Genomic DNA, 14,693 nt, shown 5'->3' on the forward strand with positions numbered 1-14,693 from the left:
TTCTTGGTTCTTCATTTCCTTATGAGGGCTCCCAGGTCACATAAAACTTGTGTTAAATGAATGTGTACGTTTTTCTCCTGTTAATCTTCGTCAGTTTAATTTTCAGATCCAGCCAGAGACCCTAAAAGGGTCAAGGAAAACTTTTTCCTCCCCTACCACGTTAGGGGACAATATGAGCAAAACAGGACGTGCAGTTTTGTCTGTGAGAAACATATACTGAAGGCAGAACACTGTGCCCAGCTGAAATGAGCTACATAGAACATATGAAACACACACTCCTCCACTCCACCTGCATTATGAGTCACTCAAAAGCACATCTGGTGTTAACAACTTTCCATCCAATTTCAGATAACCCTCCATCCACCACTTCACAACAACTCACAGCTGCAACTTTTCCGACACCTGCTTCCACAAGCAAATTTCAGGTCTTTTTCAAGGTCAAGTGCCAAATTTTCGTACTATTACGTATCTCTTAACCATTTTACATTTGTAGAAGTGTAATATCATTTTTACCAGGTTCCCTTTTGTGTGTGTGTGTGTGTGTGTGTGTGTGTGCGCGTCACTGACAAAACGTTCAATGCTGCGCTCCAACCCCATTTTCCCCACAAGACCTGTGGTTTTTGCTGTTCCATTTTGCATAGTGTGATTTTTAGGAATGCATATTCATGTTGTGTTACAGAAGGACTATTTCCAGAGCTCTAACCTAAAGGGGCATGGGACTAAAGAAAGATTATATTAAGAGTTACTTAAGTTTTTTGTGTTTTTTTAATGTACTAAACATTTAATAAAGGGTAAATAGTGAAATAAATGTCCACGTGATCAATTAAATGTGATACTGCCATTAAAATGTTCTCATTCTTACAATATGTGGAAATGTCCATAATGTTGTGTGAAAGTAGCTAGGATATAAAACAGTACATAAAGCATGATCTAATATTCATTCATTTATTTATTTATTCATTCATTCTGCATGGCTTGTGGGATTTTTAGTTCCCTGACCAAGGACTGAACCCAGGCCATCAGCAGTGAGAGTGCGGAGTCCTAACCACTGGACTGCCAGAGAATTCCAAGTGTAACAAGGGTTTGTTCTCTCTAGGATTATAAATGATATTCATTTTCTTCTTTATACTTTTCTACATTTCCCAAATTTTCTATGATAACTATATATTATTTTTATAAAGCAGAAAGTACTGTTTGTTACTTGTCATTTGCTAAAAAGTCTAGTAAACTGACCCACTCTTATCCTTTCTTCAAGATGCTATAATACATACTATAATCTTTACAAAATTTTAAGGAATAAAAAGGTAATAAAGAAGATAGAATACTGAAAAACATTTAATTAATGCCCATCCTACCCCTTCTCCCAAAAAAAGGTAAGAAAGAACAAAGAACAGACGAGGAAATGGAAATGACCAACAATATATGGCCTGAAGTTCAAGCATGAATAATTACATTAAATGTAAATGATCTAAACATCCAATTAAAAGGCAGAGACTGTCAGAAGGGATCAAAAAGCAAGTCCCAACTACATGTTGTTTATAAGAGCATTTTTAAATCTAAGACACAGATGAGTTGAAAGTTAAAAGGGTAGTATGGCCATCAGACAAAGACATGAAGACAAAGAGCATTACCAGAGATAAAAAGGATCATTTTATAAAACGATCAATTCATTAAGGAGACATAACAATCCCAAATGTGTGTATACATAATAGAGCTTCAAAATATACTAAACAGGGGCTTCCCTGGTGGCACAGTGGTTGAGAGTCTGCCTGCTGATGCAGGGGACACGGGTTCATGCCCTGGTCCGGGAGGATCCCACATGCCATGGAGTGGCTGGGCCCGTGAGCCATGGCCGCTAGGCCTGCGCGTCCGGAGCCTGTGCTCTACAACCAGAGAGGCCACAGCGGTGAGAGTCCAGTGTACCGCCAAAAAAAAAAAAAAAAATTCTACTTGAAAATATACTAAACAAAAACTGACATAACCAGTGGCAGAAAGAGACAAAAACACAATCATATTTGAAAAATTTAACACCCTTCTCCCAGTAATTGACAGAATTAGACCCCTCTATCAGTAAAGATAGAGAAGATTTGCACAACACTAGCAACCAACTTGAACGCTATACCCAACCTGCTGGTAGTATGGAAAAATGAGCAGGCAGCAAAGAGACTAGGAGAGGAAAACCAGTTTACACGATACGCATTTCCATCTTCTTGCCTTTAAGTCAACCCCCTCAACACTCTGGCCTTACTTGTAAGGCTGTCATTTGGTCAAGCCACGATGGGCACAGTAACTACCCAATAACTGTAGAAAACATGTTCTTTTCAAGAGCACATGGAACATTCATCAAAATGTATCATTTTCTGAGCCATCAAAAAGAAATACATATATACAGAATATGTTCTCTTATCACCACAAGCATAAACTAGAAATCAATAGCAAAAATACGCCTGGAAAATCCTCAAATACTTGGAAAATAACAACACACTTCTAAATAACCAACAGGTCAAAGAAGAAATCACAAGGGAAATTAGAAAACATTTTGAATTGAATGATAATGAAAACAAAGCATATCAAAATGTGTGGGATGTAAAATTATTTTAAATATTCCCTTGAGAGGAAAGAAAAGATTTAAAATAAGGGTTTACGGGGCTTCCCTGGTGGCACAGTGGTTGAGAGTCCGCCTGCCGGTGCAGGGTACATGGGTTCGTGCCCCGGTCTGGGAGGATCCCACGTGCCGCGGAGCGACTGGGCCCGTGAGCCGTGGCCGCTGGGTCTGCGCGTACGGAGCCTGTGCTCCACGGCGGGAGGGGACGCAGCAATGAGAGGCCCGCATGCCGCGAAAAAATAAAAATAAAAAAATAAGGGTTTACGTTTCTACCTTTAAAAAAATCCATAAAATAATTGAAAATAAATAATAATAGATTAAGTAAATAAAAATGGGGAAAAAGAGCAGAAATCAATGAAATAGAGAATAAGTAAATAAAAAAATCGTTTCTTTCACAAGATTAATCAGATTGATAAACTTCTAGAGTCATTAAAAAAAGAATAAAGAACACAAATTACTAATATCAGGAATGACTGAAGAGACGTATTAAGCACATTTTTTTTTTAGAATATAAGTTATCTCGATACAGACCACTAACAGATTCCTACAAAAGACTTGCATTTAGAAAATCCACTATGTTAACCCCAATGGTGTTGAAAAATCAGGCAGGGGATGACATGATTAGGACTATACTTTGGTAGAAGGATCAACCTGCTGGTAGTATGGAAAAAGGAGCAGGCAGCGAAGAGACTAGGAGAGGAAAACCAGTTTGCACGATAACGTATTTCCATCTTCCTCCCTTTAAGTCAACCCCCTCAACACTCTGGCCTTACTTGTGAGGCTGTCATTTAGTCAAGCCACGATGGGCAGGAAGTACAGCACTCACTAGGGTTATTACACTAGTTCCTCCTAGCTTGTGCTCCACAGGGATAGTTCTCTCATTCAGCCTACATTCCCACCTTCTTCTATGGGTCTTCCAGTACTGAAGAACCTGGAAAATGTAACCACATTTCTCAGACTCCTTTGCTGTTGGGGACCTGACAATTAGCAACAGGTGAAAACAAGGTGGGGGCCATCCTCCTGCTGCAGTGTCTGCTTCCCAGCAAGGTCCTAGGACAATGGCCAGACTTGGGGCTCCCATGTTAAGCCGCCAGCTGTGTGGGTGTCAAGAGGCGGGGGGGCAGCAGCCTGGGCTTTCAGACTTCTGGATTACTGCTGGAGTGGTGTGGCCTTAAATCCAAGAGTTCAAAGGCTGGCCCCCTGACTCTTGCTCCTCTAGCTCTTTCATTTCTTCAACAGTTAATTCCCTACATTAAATCGTTCGGCTTAAAATACCCAGAGCAGTCTCAGTTTCCTGCACTGAACCCTGACACACCTGCATCACCAACTTACAGATAACAAAGAGTCTTAATATTGTCTTGTTTTCATCCCTTTCAACAATCATATAAGGGAGGCAAGACACAAATTTCCCCCGTTTGATGAACAAAGAAACCAAGGCTCAGAAAACTTAAAAACTGGGAACGGCAGTGAGCTCCCCAACACTGGAGAGGCTCAAACACACCAGAGGTACACTTAGGAGGGGCAATTTTACAAGACGTCTCAGCTTCAGATGGGGAATTAAAAGGGATGCCTTTTAAAGCCTCTTCCAAAAGTTTCTCTGATTCCACGATCTGCCTCATCAATCACCACACAAATAGCCCAACCTGGGCTAAGGATCATAGCATTAGGTGACTCAGCCCTCCGTTAAATTACTGAGATACAATGCAAGAAACAGAACACTGGGAAAAAATCCCGTAAAGACCTCATGAGCTTTGTTTCAAAGAGCAACTGGCTAGTTGATAAAAAATGATATTTAAACAAACATTAGCCTGATTTTCCATCTCTCCTAGTAATCTCTGCCTAAATAAGATTTAAGCGGTTGTGTGTATGTGTTTTTCCTACTTTTGTTTAGACTAGACAGTTTTCATGAGGGGGAGAATGCTGTCTAATCACTATATTTTGTAACCTTACTTCAAACCAAAATTGTTTCAAAATTTATTCTGTGATAAGAACCCACCCTAAGTTTTTCCATAACAGCTGCTTTCCTTAAACATCAGCTCAACTTTAATCTCACAAGGCAAACTACAGAAGAAAAGCCAAAAGTAAAGTCCTATTTCCTTCAAAATTCAAACAGATGTTTTAATGTAATCAAACAAATCCATTGTTTGAATTTCCTACCCACACACACTACACTGACTCCCAGATTATGTTCTAAAATCTTCTAAAATATCATTAATACACAAGCTAGAAAATAAGAGGATGTCCCCCCTGGAAATGTTTAAAATTCATTTTAACAAGGGTTGCAAAGGTTCACTTTGGACTACTTGAAAAACCTGATCGTTAGGGACAATCAAGGTGGTCTAGATGAGTAACTTGATCCATTGGATGCTTGCTCTCAGCATCCCATCGCAATCGCAAATTCAACTAACAACAGCAGTATGTAATGACAATTCACTAACAATGCCGGTTGACTCAGGACACTGAAAGTACACAAGATCTTTATCTATAATTACCATTATAATTAAAGATACAGAAAGCACTTTAGTCAAAGGGTAAAATGGAATTTTTGTCCAATGGCTAGTTCTGCAGACATACCATGCTACACCAGGACTTCCTTTTTAATGTTAAATTATCATAGGTGAACAGGCCACATACTGCTCTCCTGCTCTGAATACAAGTAGACAATGCCCTCGTTATTGCTCTGTCCTTTCTAAAGGCTTCTAAAAGGCGATTTACATTAAAACACCTGGGAAACTGAAAAGTAAGCTTCTGAGTCTCACAGTTAACTCACTCCCAGATATTCAATATCTCTGGGAAATTGACAGGCGATATTCATAGAGAAAACGGGGGTGGGAAGCAAGCAGTAGGCAAGAGGGTGTTACCTTTTATCTCATTAGCAGAGAGATGAATCAGAGGCTGCCCTCTACTCCCTACAGATGGGCCCTCCCAGTAAAGCAATCCCACTCAGTCCTGCTGCAGCCCAAAGCTATTTTGCCAGCCTGCCCAGGTCAGCTCTAAAGCCACCCAAGAAAACAAATCTGAATGAGCAACCTTCATGCCGACTCTCCACCTACAATGGCAACCTTCACTCTCTTCATTGTTCAAGGTCAGTGACAAACTTATCTTTCCAACAACGTGAACTTGGCTAACTACACAGACGCATCTCCAAACCACTCTTTCTGTATCAGCAACAGTTCACCGTCAGCTGTATCACCACCACCTTTGTCAGTATGGTAGAGCAACGATGTGGCCATTTTACTGCAACTTGCCCGCATTTTATAAAACGCATAGAAAAATAAAACTGCCAATACTAGTGATAAGCACAGGACTCAAATTTAATGCAACTGAAACAAAGAAGGGCACCTTTATAGAGCAAGAAAACAGAGACAGAAAACACCATCTAGACAGATGGTATCCACATAAGTGACTGTAAAAAGACCAAAGTTAAAGATGATGTTGAAAATGGTTATTGTCGATGGCATCTAAAGGAGGTGTAGCTGGGATTTTCTTCATTATTTTTAGTCTTTTGGAACTGAAACACGCGCGCGCACACACACTCGTATTAACACATAAGCCTATTAACTGACTTTCACATATTTACGTTTACTTAATACCTCTGGAAAAACTGCCATGTTTGAAGGCAGAGGACTGCACTACTTTCTGGGTATAAGCCCAGAAAACATGGCTGCAAATGAGTGGCTGGTGCACTTGAAAAACTCCTGTAATTCAGCAGAGTTGAATCAAACATAGCACCTACAACATAATCCCAACTCCACAAAGTAAAATCATATATATTAAATGTGAGTGACTGTTATAAAATATCAAAATACAGTTCTCTCTGGGTGATATGTATTTCACAAATGCCCCAAACTGTTCAAAAAAGCATCAGTCATGCAAAGAATGAACTTTTGTGCCTAGATCCCTTCCAAGGGTGGAAGCAACACGTGATATAATGAGGACCTAACATTTCCAATCACTATAAACAAAGAGCTGTAGGGAAAAAGTTTTGTAACCAAAAGCACACAACAGGGGGTTCATCTAGGTCACACAGTACATGCTCTGTCTAGGAGAGAGGAAATGCACCCACACAGTAACCAGGAAACAACTCCAGTGCATCAGATGACCACATACGAGGTGGTGTGGACAGGTTTTGTGTGCAAGTTCTGAGAACTCTTAAAGCAAGAGGAAGGTCACTTCTTAGGAAAATGCTTCCTGAGCTTGGCCTTAAAAGCAGAGATTTGGGTTTTATACAGGAGGAAGGACATCTCAGGGAAACTAGTACTTTTATGTGGTATGTAATTTACTTTTTAAAGAAGTCTTCATGGATTGTGTGTGTGTGTGTGTGTGTGTTTTAAGCTACAGTCTAGAGGTGATCAGATGCCCTAATGAGGAAGACCCATTCCAGCTAACACTTAACAAAAGCCAACCTCTAAAAGCCTCCTGCGTGGGCTTCAGTTACTTCTAACACCAATGACCCCAGGCTTTGTTAACCAGCGTAATGATGAGACATGGTGAAAACTGCAAGAACTCTCGATATACAGCAACTCTACTCAAACCCCTGCACGAAGGACTTGACCAAACTTTAACAGGCTTCTAGTAGCCTGAGGTTGCATCCCTGGGATGACCTAGCTGCCTTTTGCCTTTTTGAGTTCTTGTCTGGAAAAGTTCAGGGCTGTAAAAAGAAATTTACTGTTTGTTCTAGCCAGCACCTAAGATAGGCCCTAACCTCCCTTTTTTTTTTTTTTTTTTTTTTTAATTTATTTATTTTTGGCTGCGTTGGGTCTTCATTGCTGCATGCAGGCTTTCTCTAGTTGCGGTGAGCAGGGGCTACTCTTCGTTGCGGTGCACGGGCTTCTCATTGCGGTGGCTTCTCTTGTTGCAGAGCAGGGACTCTAGGCATGCGGGCTTCAGTAGTTGTGGCTTGCGGGCTCTAGAGCGCAGGCTCAGTAGTTGTGGTTCGCGGGCTCTAGAGAGCAGGCTCGGTAGTTGTGGCGCACGGGCTTAGTTGCTCCGCTGCATGTAGGATTTTCCCAGACCAGGGCTCAAACCCGTGTCCCCTGCATTGGCAGGCAGATTCTTAACCACTGCACCACTAGGGAAGTCCCTAACCTCCCTTTCTTAAGAGCATTTACTAAATAGGGCTAATAATTGTGAATCCTTCCTCTGCCCCTGAGGAGAAGGACAGATAGGACACATTTCCTACAAGTCTGGAGTGTCTTTCTCAAGGACTTAAATGCCATTCCTTTGAAATGTAATCAATCAGGAAGGATAGGGTCTATCTCCTAGTCTCAGTGGAAGGACAGAATCTAACCTGCCAGCTATCAGACCCAGTTGGCCTCATCACCCATACTCCAAACAAACTCTGGAACGTCTCACTTCCCTAACTCTACTTGGGCCTCCATTCACTCCTCCCTATTCCCTCATCGTCCCTTGAAAACTCCCAGTGATCTGTGCTAATCAGGATGGAGCTCAGGTCTTTCTGTCAGTAAGTGGTCACTGAACAAAATCTGTTTTCATTGCTTTAACTAACGTCCAGCTTTATTTGTCTTCGACAGTGGACAGTCCCTGGGGGCATTCTGTGGCTTTGTCAATCAATTAATATAAAAGACGTTAGAAATTTGCTTTCATTGGGGAAAATCTTAGGGATCAAGTAATACAATCTGGCTGGAAACACCCTGGCATAGGCATTCCCACCCTTATATGAGCCGGCTACAAGGACAAGGAGTGTTCTGCCTGAGAGTGGTACCGTGGGCTTGATCCATCCATGAGGTCCTGCGCTTCAGCAGTCTTGGTCAAGTTCTTCCTTCTAGAAGGTTGTCACATCTGCCTCAGGGGAACATGCAAGTTGCGTGTCAGTGCACCAAGAAGGGCAAAGAGCTGGAACTTCGTGAAGCCGCAGATCAGGCTGTGTAACTGCTGTGCCTGCCTGCCAATAAATGCCCGCACAAGTGACAGAATTTGGTCTGAGACTTGCTGTCTTTATAACCTGGACCAGACTGTGAGGAAGAAGCTAAACCCCACCCACTGGTAACTCCTGGCAACCACCAATATCTACCAAGACAGCCTCACAGCTATGCATTCAAAGCTGCCTTAGGGCCATTATAAGCAACAACAATGGGCAACAGTTCCTCATGATTTATTCATACTGTATTTAGAATAATAAGGAATAACAGTTTCCCAGTTAGGAGCTCCAACTTGAGTCAGGTGGACCAGTGTTGAAGGCCTGGCTCCACCACCATGTAAATATCAGTCAAGTTAATTTCTCTCTCTGCACTTCAGTTGCCTCACCTGCAAAAGGAGGCCAATTAGAACATTCCCCAACCCTGTAGGGCTGCTGTGGAGAATGAGTGATACAACGTAGGTAAAAACAGCACACTTGTGAGCATGAAATAAGCTTCAGCTATTGTTACTATTATCATTAATGCTTATACTTGCCTGGAGTAAACCCTGCCAAGCCTTACTCTCAAATTGCCTTGATGGGGTGTCTAGATCTTCCAATTACACATCTCACTTCACCTCTGACAGGGTGTCCTGTCACTTTCTGTAGTGAGCTTCCCCCACACTTCCAATCCCCAACTAGCCCTTAAGTTCCAGGAGAGCAAGGATGCACTTTGTTAATCACCCAATGCCCAGGGGCCTTACCACTGTGCTGGGTACCCAGAAGGTGTCGACTGACCACTGTCCTGTGACCTCTGCTTCCATTAGCATCGATCAGCCAACAGCCTAAGCAAAAGCTAAGTATATCAGGGTCAATGCAAAGATAAAATGACCCGGAGACTGTCCAGGTAGAGGTGGATAATGGTCACTAAGATTTTGGGGGTTCCTTACTCTGTGCCAAACCCTATACTAGAGACATTATCGCATGTAATACTCATAATAACCCCATTCAACCTCGGACGAAAACTGAGGTTAATTGAGGGTAAGTGACATGCACAGTCACACCACCCCTCCGTGTCCAGATTTCCCAATTCAAACCCAGACCTGAGTCCAAAGCCCAGGCTCTTTTCTGGGTTACACATTGTTTCTGACAGTATCAGTTAAAGTCCCCCAAATTTCTATCTCCAACCTCAAACTTCTCCCAACTTAAAAATCCAACCGATGACTTGCCATCTCCATTTAATTTATAATAGGCATCTCAAATGTAACAGAGCCAGAAGAAAACTATGGGTTTTCCTTGCCAAATGTCTTCCTCCCTTCAAGCCTCCTACCTCACCTCAGTGAGGCACTATCACCTATCCAGTTGCTCGGGTCATAAACCGAATCTCTCTCATTCCCACACCCCACTTCTAACCCATGTAAAAGTCCAGCTCTACCTCTACAATATGCCCAGAAGCCAATGACACCCCACCGTAAGCACCACGACGCCCTAAATTAAGGTACCACACTCTCCCCTCCTTGGCCTAGGGCAACAGCAGGTTGCCAGGATTCAAGCTCCATCAAGAAGAATTCGGGCTCACTGCGGAAGCCCAGACCACTGCTCAGACGCAGGAGGAGGCAGCTTAAAAGTATTCACCGGGGAGCTTCCCTGGTGGCGCAGTGGTTGAGAGTCCGCCTGCCGATGCAGGGGATATGGGTTTGTGCCCCAGTCTGGGAAGATCCCACATGCCGCGGAGCGGCTGGGCCCGTGAGCCATGGCCGCTGAGCCTGCGCGTCCGGAGCCTGTGCTCCACAATGGGAGAGGCCACAGCAGTGAGAGGCCCGCGTACCGCAAAAAAAAAAAAAAAAAAAAAAAAAAAGTATTCACCGGGTGGCCAGCTCTGACTGCTCTCCCTCCATGCCAGTCCCTGAGAGTCAAGTCTTCACAGCACCCAAGGTGACCACTTCTGTTCCTCCAACACCCTGGAAGACTCCCTACCCAGGCCCTGACGTGGGTGCCTCTCCTCCTTTATCAGTCTCAATTCCCAGGGCATCTTCTCAGACAGACTTCCCCAGCAACCCTACCCAAAGCCACTCTGCCACCAGGACCTGTGGCAGTACCAGCACTTGCTGGTACTGGTTTCGCTGCTTCCATGCTTATGAAATGCTGCCCCACCCCAGTCACTGAGGGCAGAGATGATGTTTGCCTGGCTCACTGCCATATCTCCAGCTCTTGGCACACAGGAGGTGCTGTGATATTGTGATATGATCAGAAATATTTATTCGGTCTTCCACCCCGGTGTGGGAGGCCCAGAAGACTTGGGATTGGCAGCTGGAGTGTGCGGGGGAGGAGAGGGGGAGGAGGGCGGACCCCTAACCTGTGGGATATTAACTCCAGGTAGTGTCAGAATTGAATTGTTGTACAGCCAGTTACTATCTGGGGAGCTGGGGAACTGGCTGGTGCGGGGGTAAAAACAAAACAAAAAACCCGTACACTGATGTCATAAGTGATATAGGTAAAAACAATGCACAGGTGCTCAAAATTTTTTTTCAAAGGATTCACAGACTTAGATATCTTCTGACAGTGCTGCATTGTTTTTTTAATGCAAACTTAACAGCCCCATTCATACGAAATTATAGTGTCATCACCCCCTCCCTGTGTTGAGAGCCACCACAGTGAAGCCTCAAGCAGTCTCTAGAAAGCAGAAGTTAATTTTCCTGTGATGAACGGCCAGGATTTGGTTCTTTCCAAAGTCCTGAGAGGGGGATTTCAGAAACAAGTCACGAGGACTTCCCTGATGGCACAGTGGTTAAGAATCCACCTGCCAATGCAGGGGACATGGGTTCGAGCCCTGGTCCGAGAAGATCCCACATGCCGCAGAGCAACTAAGCCTGTGCGCCACAACTACTGAGCCCGCGTGCTGCAACTACTGAAGCCTGCGCTTCACAACAAGAGAAGCCACCGCAATGAGAAGCCCGCGCACCTCAGTGAAGAGTAGGCCTCGCTCGCACAACTAGAGAAAGCCCGTGTGCAGCAATGAAGACCCAACGCAGCCAAAAAGTAAATAATTTTTAAAAGTTCTCACTTTAAACAAAAAGAAACAAGTCATGAAACCCTGCCAAAATATCAACCATACCAATAATTCTTTTATAAGACCCACTTGAGTACTGGCAATAATTTTCAGAACCCTAAATCACCTGCTGGGAGTCACAGAAAACCTCAAGGGGCTTTCAAGGGACTGGAGAACAGGTGCCCCGAAATATCTGTAACGTAATCACTATATAATGAAGTGTCACATCAAATTAGAACTATCTCAAAATAACAACAGTGAACGATTTGCAAAGCTTTGTTAAGATTTGGAATATTCTGAAAACAGCCTTTTCCCGTCCACTTTGGTCTCCAAAGCCCTGAGAAGGTATTAAATGTCTTCTTGTCGCCTTGCCTGACTCAGGGCAAGGCATTCCACCTCAAGTTAAAAACCTCAATTTCCTCATCTCTGCAAAGGCCAGCTTGAATGCATGCCAAGTACAGTATTAGACCTCAAAAACCAAGTGATAACTTCACACGGCCACTGGAAAGAGGACGGATTACCTATCAGTGTAATCGGCGGGTTAGAGAAACCCACAGCTTAACCCCTGCATCAGTTACGGGCTGGCCTCTGACTGTCGCAAGGCTGAATGTATTAAGAAGCAAAAATAGCCCGGTATGCCCTCCGGAGTTAGACTCATTTGAGAAAACGCACCATTAAAACCTGTACAGAAATGCCGATAATCAACACGGCTAGGAAGGAGGGAGCGCGACGTGTGGAAGGCTTTACCTACTTCTTTTTTTTTCTAACTCTGCAGGAAGGAGTGAAATCAACATTAAAGGTTAAAAACTACTACTAATTCTGCCCTGCTGCACTACTAACCGGTAGAAGACGCCCATCCCAAGCGGACACAGGTGTTTTAAGATCTCATGAGTTAAACAGCCGAGAGTTACAAAACAGGCTCGGGCAAGTTCAGCTGAAAGGAGGGATGGCTTCAGGCTCGCGCTCTACCCAGTCAGCCGCGTTTGGGTCCAGCCAGGGTTGGGTCGGGAGACTCAGGAAGCAGGGCTGAGTCTTCCCAGCGCCCAGACCTGAGCACCGCGGTTTGGAAAGCAGTCAGTCTTCCAGACTTTCTCGAAGAAAAGGAGCCAATGCTCCAGAGCCTGGCGAGATGTCAAGCGCAACTCGTCTGGGCCACTTACGACCCGTTCAGGGCATGGAAAAGGAGTGGCTGCCCAAACCCACGTCTTCTCCTGGGTTCATCGGGTTGGCAGAGCCAGGTGGCCTACGGAGCTGAGCACCACACACTTTTGTCCTGGGGAGGAGGCGACACGCTCCTGAAACAGTCGGGATCCTCCGCCCGAACCCTGCCCGCCCCGCCCTAAGCTAAGTTCCTAAGGCCGAACGGGAAGACCTCGGGGTAGCCTCTAGGGCTTCCCCGTGTCCCTCTGGCCGGCCCGCCCGCCGCGGCACACGGTTTTCCCCGAAGGCCGAGCGCCGCGCTCCGGCCCGGAGCACTCACCCAGGCGGCGCAGGGTCACCCACCCCACTTTCGGCGGCGGAGCTGGGACCTGCACCCAGAGAAGCCCGCGTTGCCTCGGCTCCTGGCCCGGTCTCCCGACCTGTCTCTCTCCACTCACCTGGCCCGCACAGCACTGCGCTGACATCGTGGCGGCCGACCACCACCAGCGCGCTTGCCGGCTCCCAGCTTCCCTCTGGCCCTCCTAGCTCCCTCCGGCCTCGAGCGTCCCTCTGCGAACCCACTCACGCCTCCACGCGGCGTAGCCCCAGCTGAACGCGATGCACTGAGGCCTTGGTAAAAACAACTGCCGCCAAACCCCGCCCCGCCACCCCAGGCCCCGCCCCACTCCCTCGCTCCAGCCGCGGCGGCCGCCCGCAGCCCCGCCCCGTGCCCGCCCCTTCCCGGGCGCACCGCCTCCGAGCCCGCCAGCTCCCGGCTCTCGCTTCCGCTGGCGTCAGGCGGTGGGCGGTGGTCATCACTTCCCGGTGCAGTGCTGGACTGCGAAGGCTGTGCTCCAACGCGCCGGCCAGGTATTACCGGGCTCCTACGACGGCCTGGCGGCGCTCGGTCCCCGACCCAGAAGAGCGCGGCGCCCTTAGTCCCCGGCTGTGGTGGAATAGCTGATTGCTGACTCCAATAAACCTTGGAGCCTTTAATGAGCGATTCTGAGTGTCCTGCACTGCACAGGCGCAATAGGGGTGGCCGGGTGCTGGTCTGTGCTGCGCCTCGCGCCAAACTGGGTTATCCACGGGATCCCTGTTCCAGAAATCCCTTTATCTCCCTCATCTGCCAAGAAAATTTCTCAACTTTTGGGAAAGTTCCCTCGGCCGAAGCTTCGAATCCCTGGGCTTGGCTGTTCTGCCCTGACATTACCATGGCACTTGGGGGATCCTGGGAGAACCCTTTCTGTGCTTCCCTGGATATTGATCTATTTTCTAACCTCTCCTCCACCACCCGCGTAAGAGCGCATCCTGGCCCAGGGACTTGGTTTGCATCCCTGCTTCCTCTCGCCCAACTCCACTAAAAAAGGGTTCCCTATATTTGTTTGTTACATGCAGAAAGCAGAGAGGGTGCCCCTAGTTTATCTCCCTACCCAAATCTTCTCTCCTCGCGGCCACCTCCCCAAGAAGAGGAATTTCTGTTACTACAAACTTTGTGCCAAGGCCTTTTTACTCCTTAAAATAAGCATTACTGTGTATATTTTAGAAATAAGGCAACTGAAGCCCACACAGGTTAAATAACTTGCCCTAAGCTTAACAGCAAAGCTGAAGAAGCAATACTGGGACTGGAATCCACGTGTCTGATCCCCTCGGGCATGATTCAAAGCTTGACCTTAAGCCTTTGGCAAAGTAGTGTCTTTGAGGGCAGTTTAGGAGGTGGAGACTAAGAGGAAAGTCGCATGGAAACCAATCCTTGGATTAGGAGCAGCACAAGATCTCCTAGAATTGAGGCAGGCTGGGAACTGGGATCCTCTACAAGAGTGCTTGCACCTGGACAAACGTCTCCTTGAGCAATAGGATACAAAAAATTATAAGTGACTAAAAATAACTGCACACATGCACAGTTGAGGCAAAGCTGAGCAATAGGATACAAAAAGACCAGGGACAAACTACAAGTTGTTGAGGTGCCAGGAGCTAAAGCATGGTACTGTGCATGATCCTGTCCACTGCACCACCAAAGAGGTGGACAGACCACGTAATGT

At 45.8% G+C, this 14,693-nt stretch overlaps 1 protein-coding gene across 1 annotated transcript in view; it reads right to left on the minus strand.

The window, feature by feature from the left end:
* Window positions 1-13,273, minus strand: part of SERINC5 (serine incorporator 5) — an 85,954-nt gene extending 72,681 nt beyond the window's left edge. Inside the window, exon 1 of the mRNA XM_024755670.1 lies at window positions 13,110-13,273. Within this exon, the coding sequence (XP_024611438.1) occupies window positions 13,110-13,136 (27 nt within the window). The 5' untranslated portion in view covers window positions 13,137-13,273. The remainder of the gene's footprint in view (window positions 1-13,109) is intronic.
* Window positions 13,274-14,693: the final 1,420 nt, after the last annotated feature.

The sequence above is a fragment of the Neophocaena asiaeorientalis genome, unplaced genomic scaffold (genome assembly GCF_003031525.2).
Source record: "Neophocaena asiaeorientalis asiaeorientalis breed wild unplaced genomic scaffold, Neophocaena_asiaeorientalis_V1.1 scaffold37, whole genome shotgun sequence".
Taxonomy (NCBI): domain Eukaryota; kingdom Metazoa; phylum Chordata; class Mammalia; order Artiodactyla; family Phocoenidae; genus Neophocaena; species Neophocaena asiaeorientalis.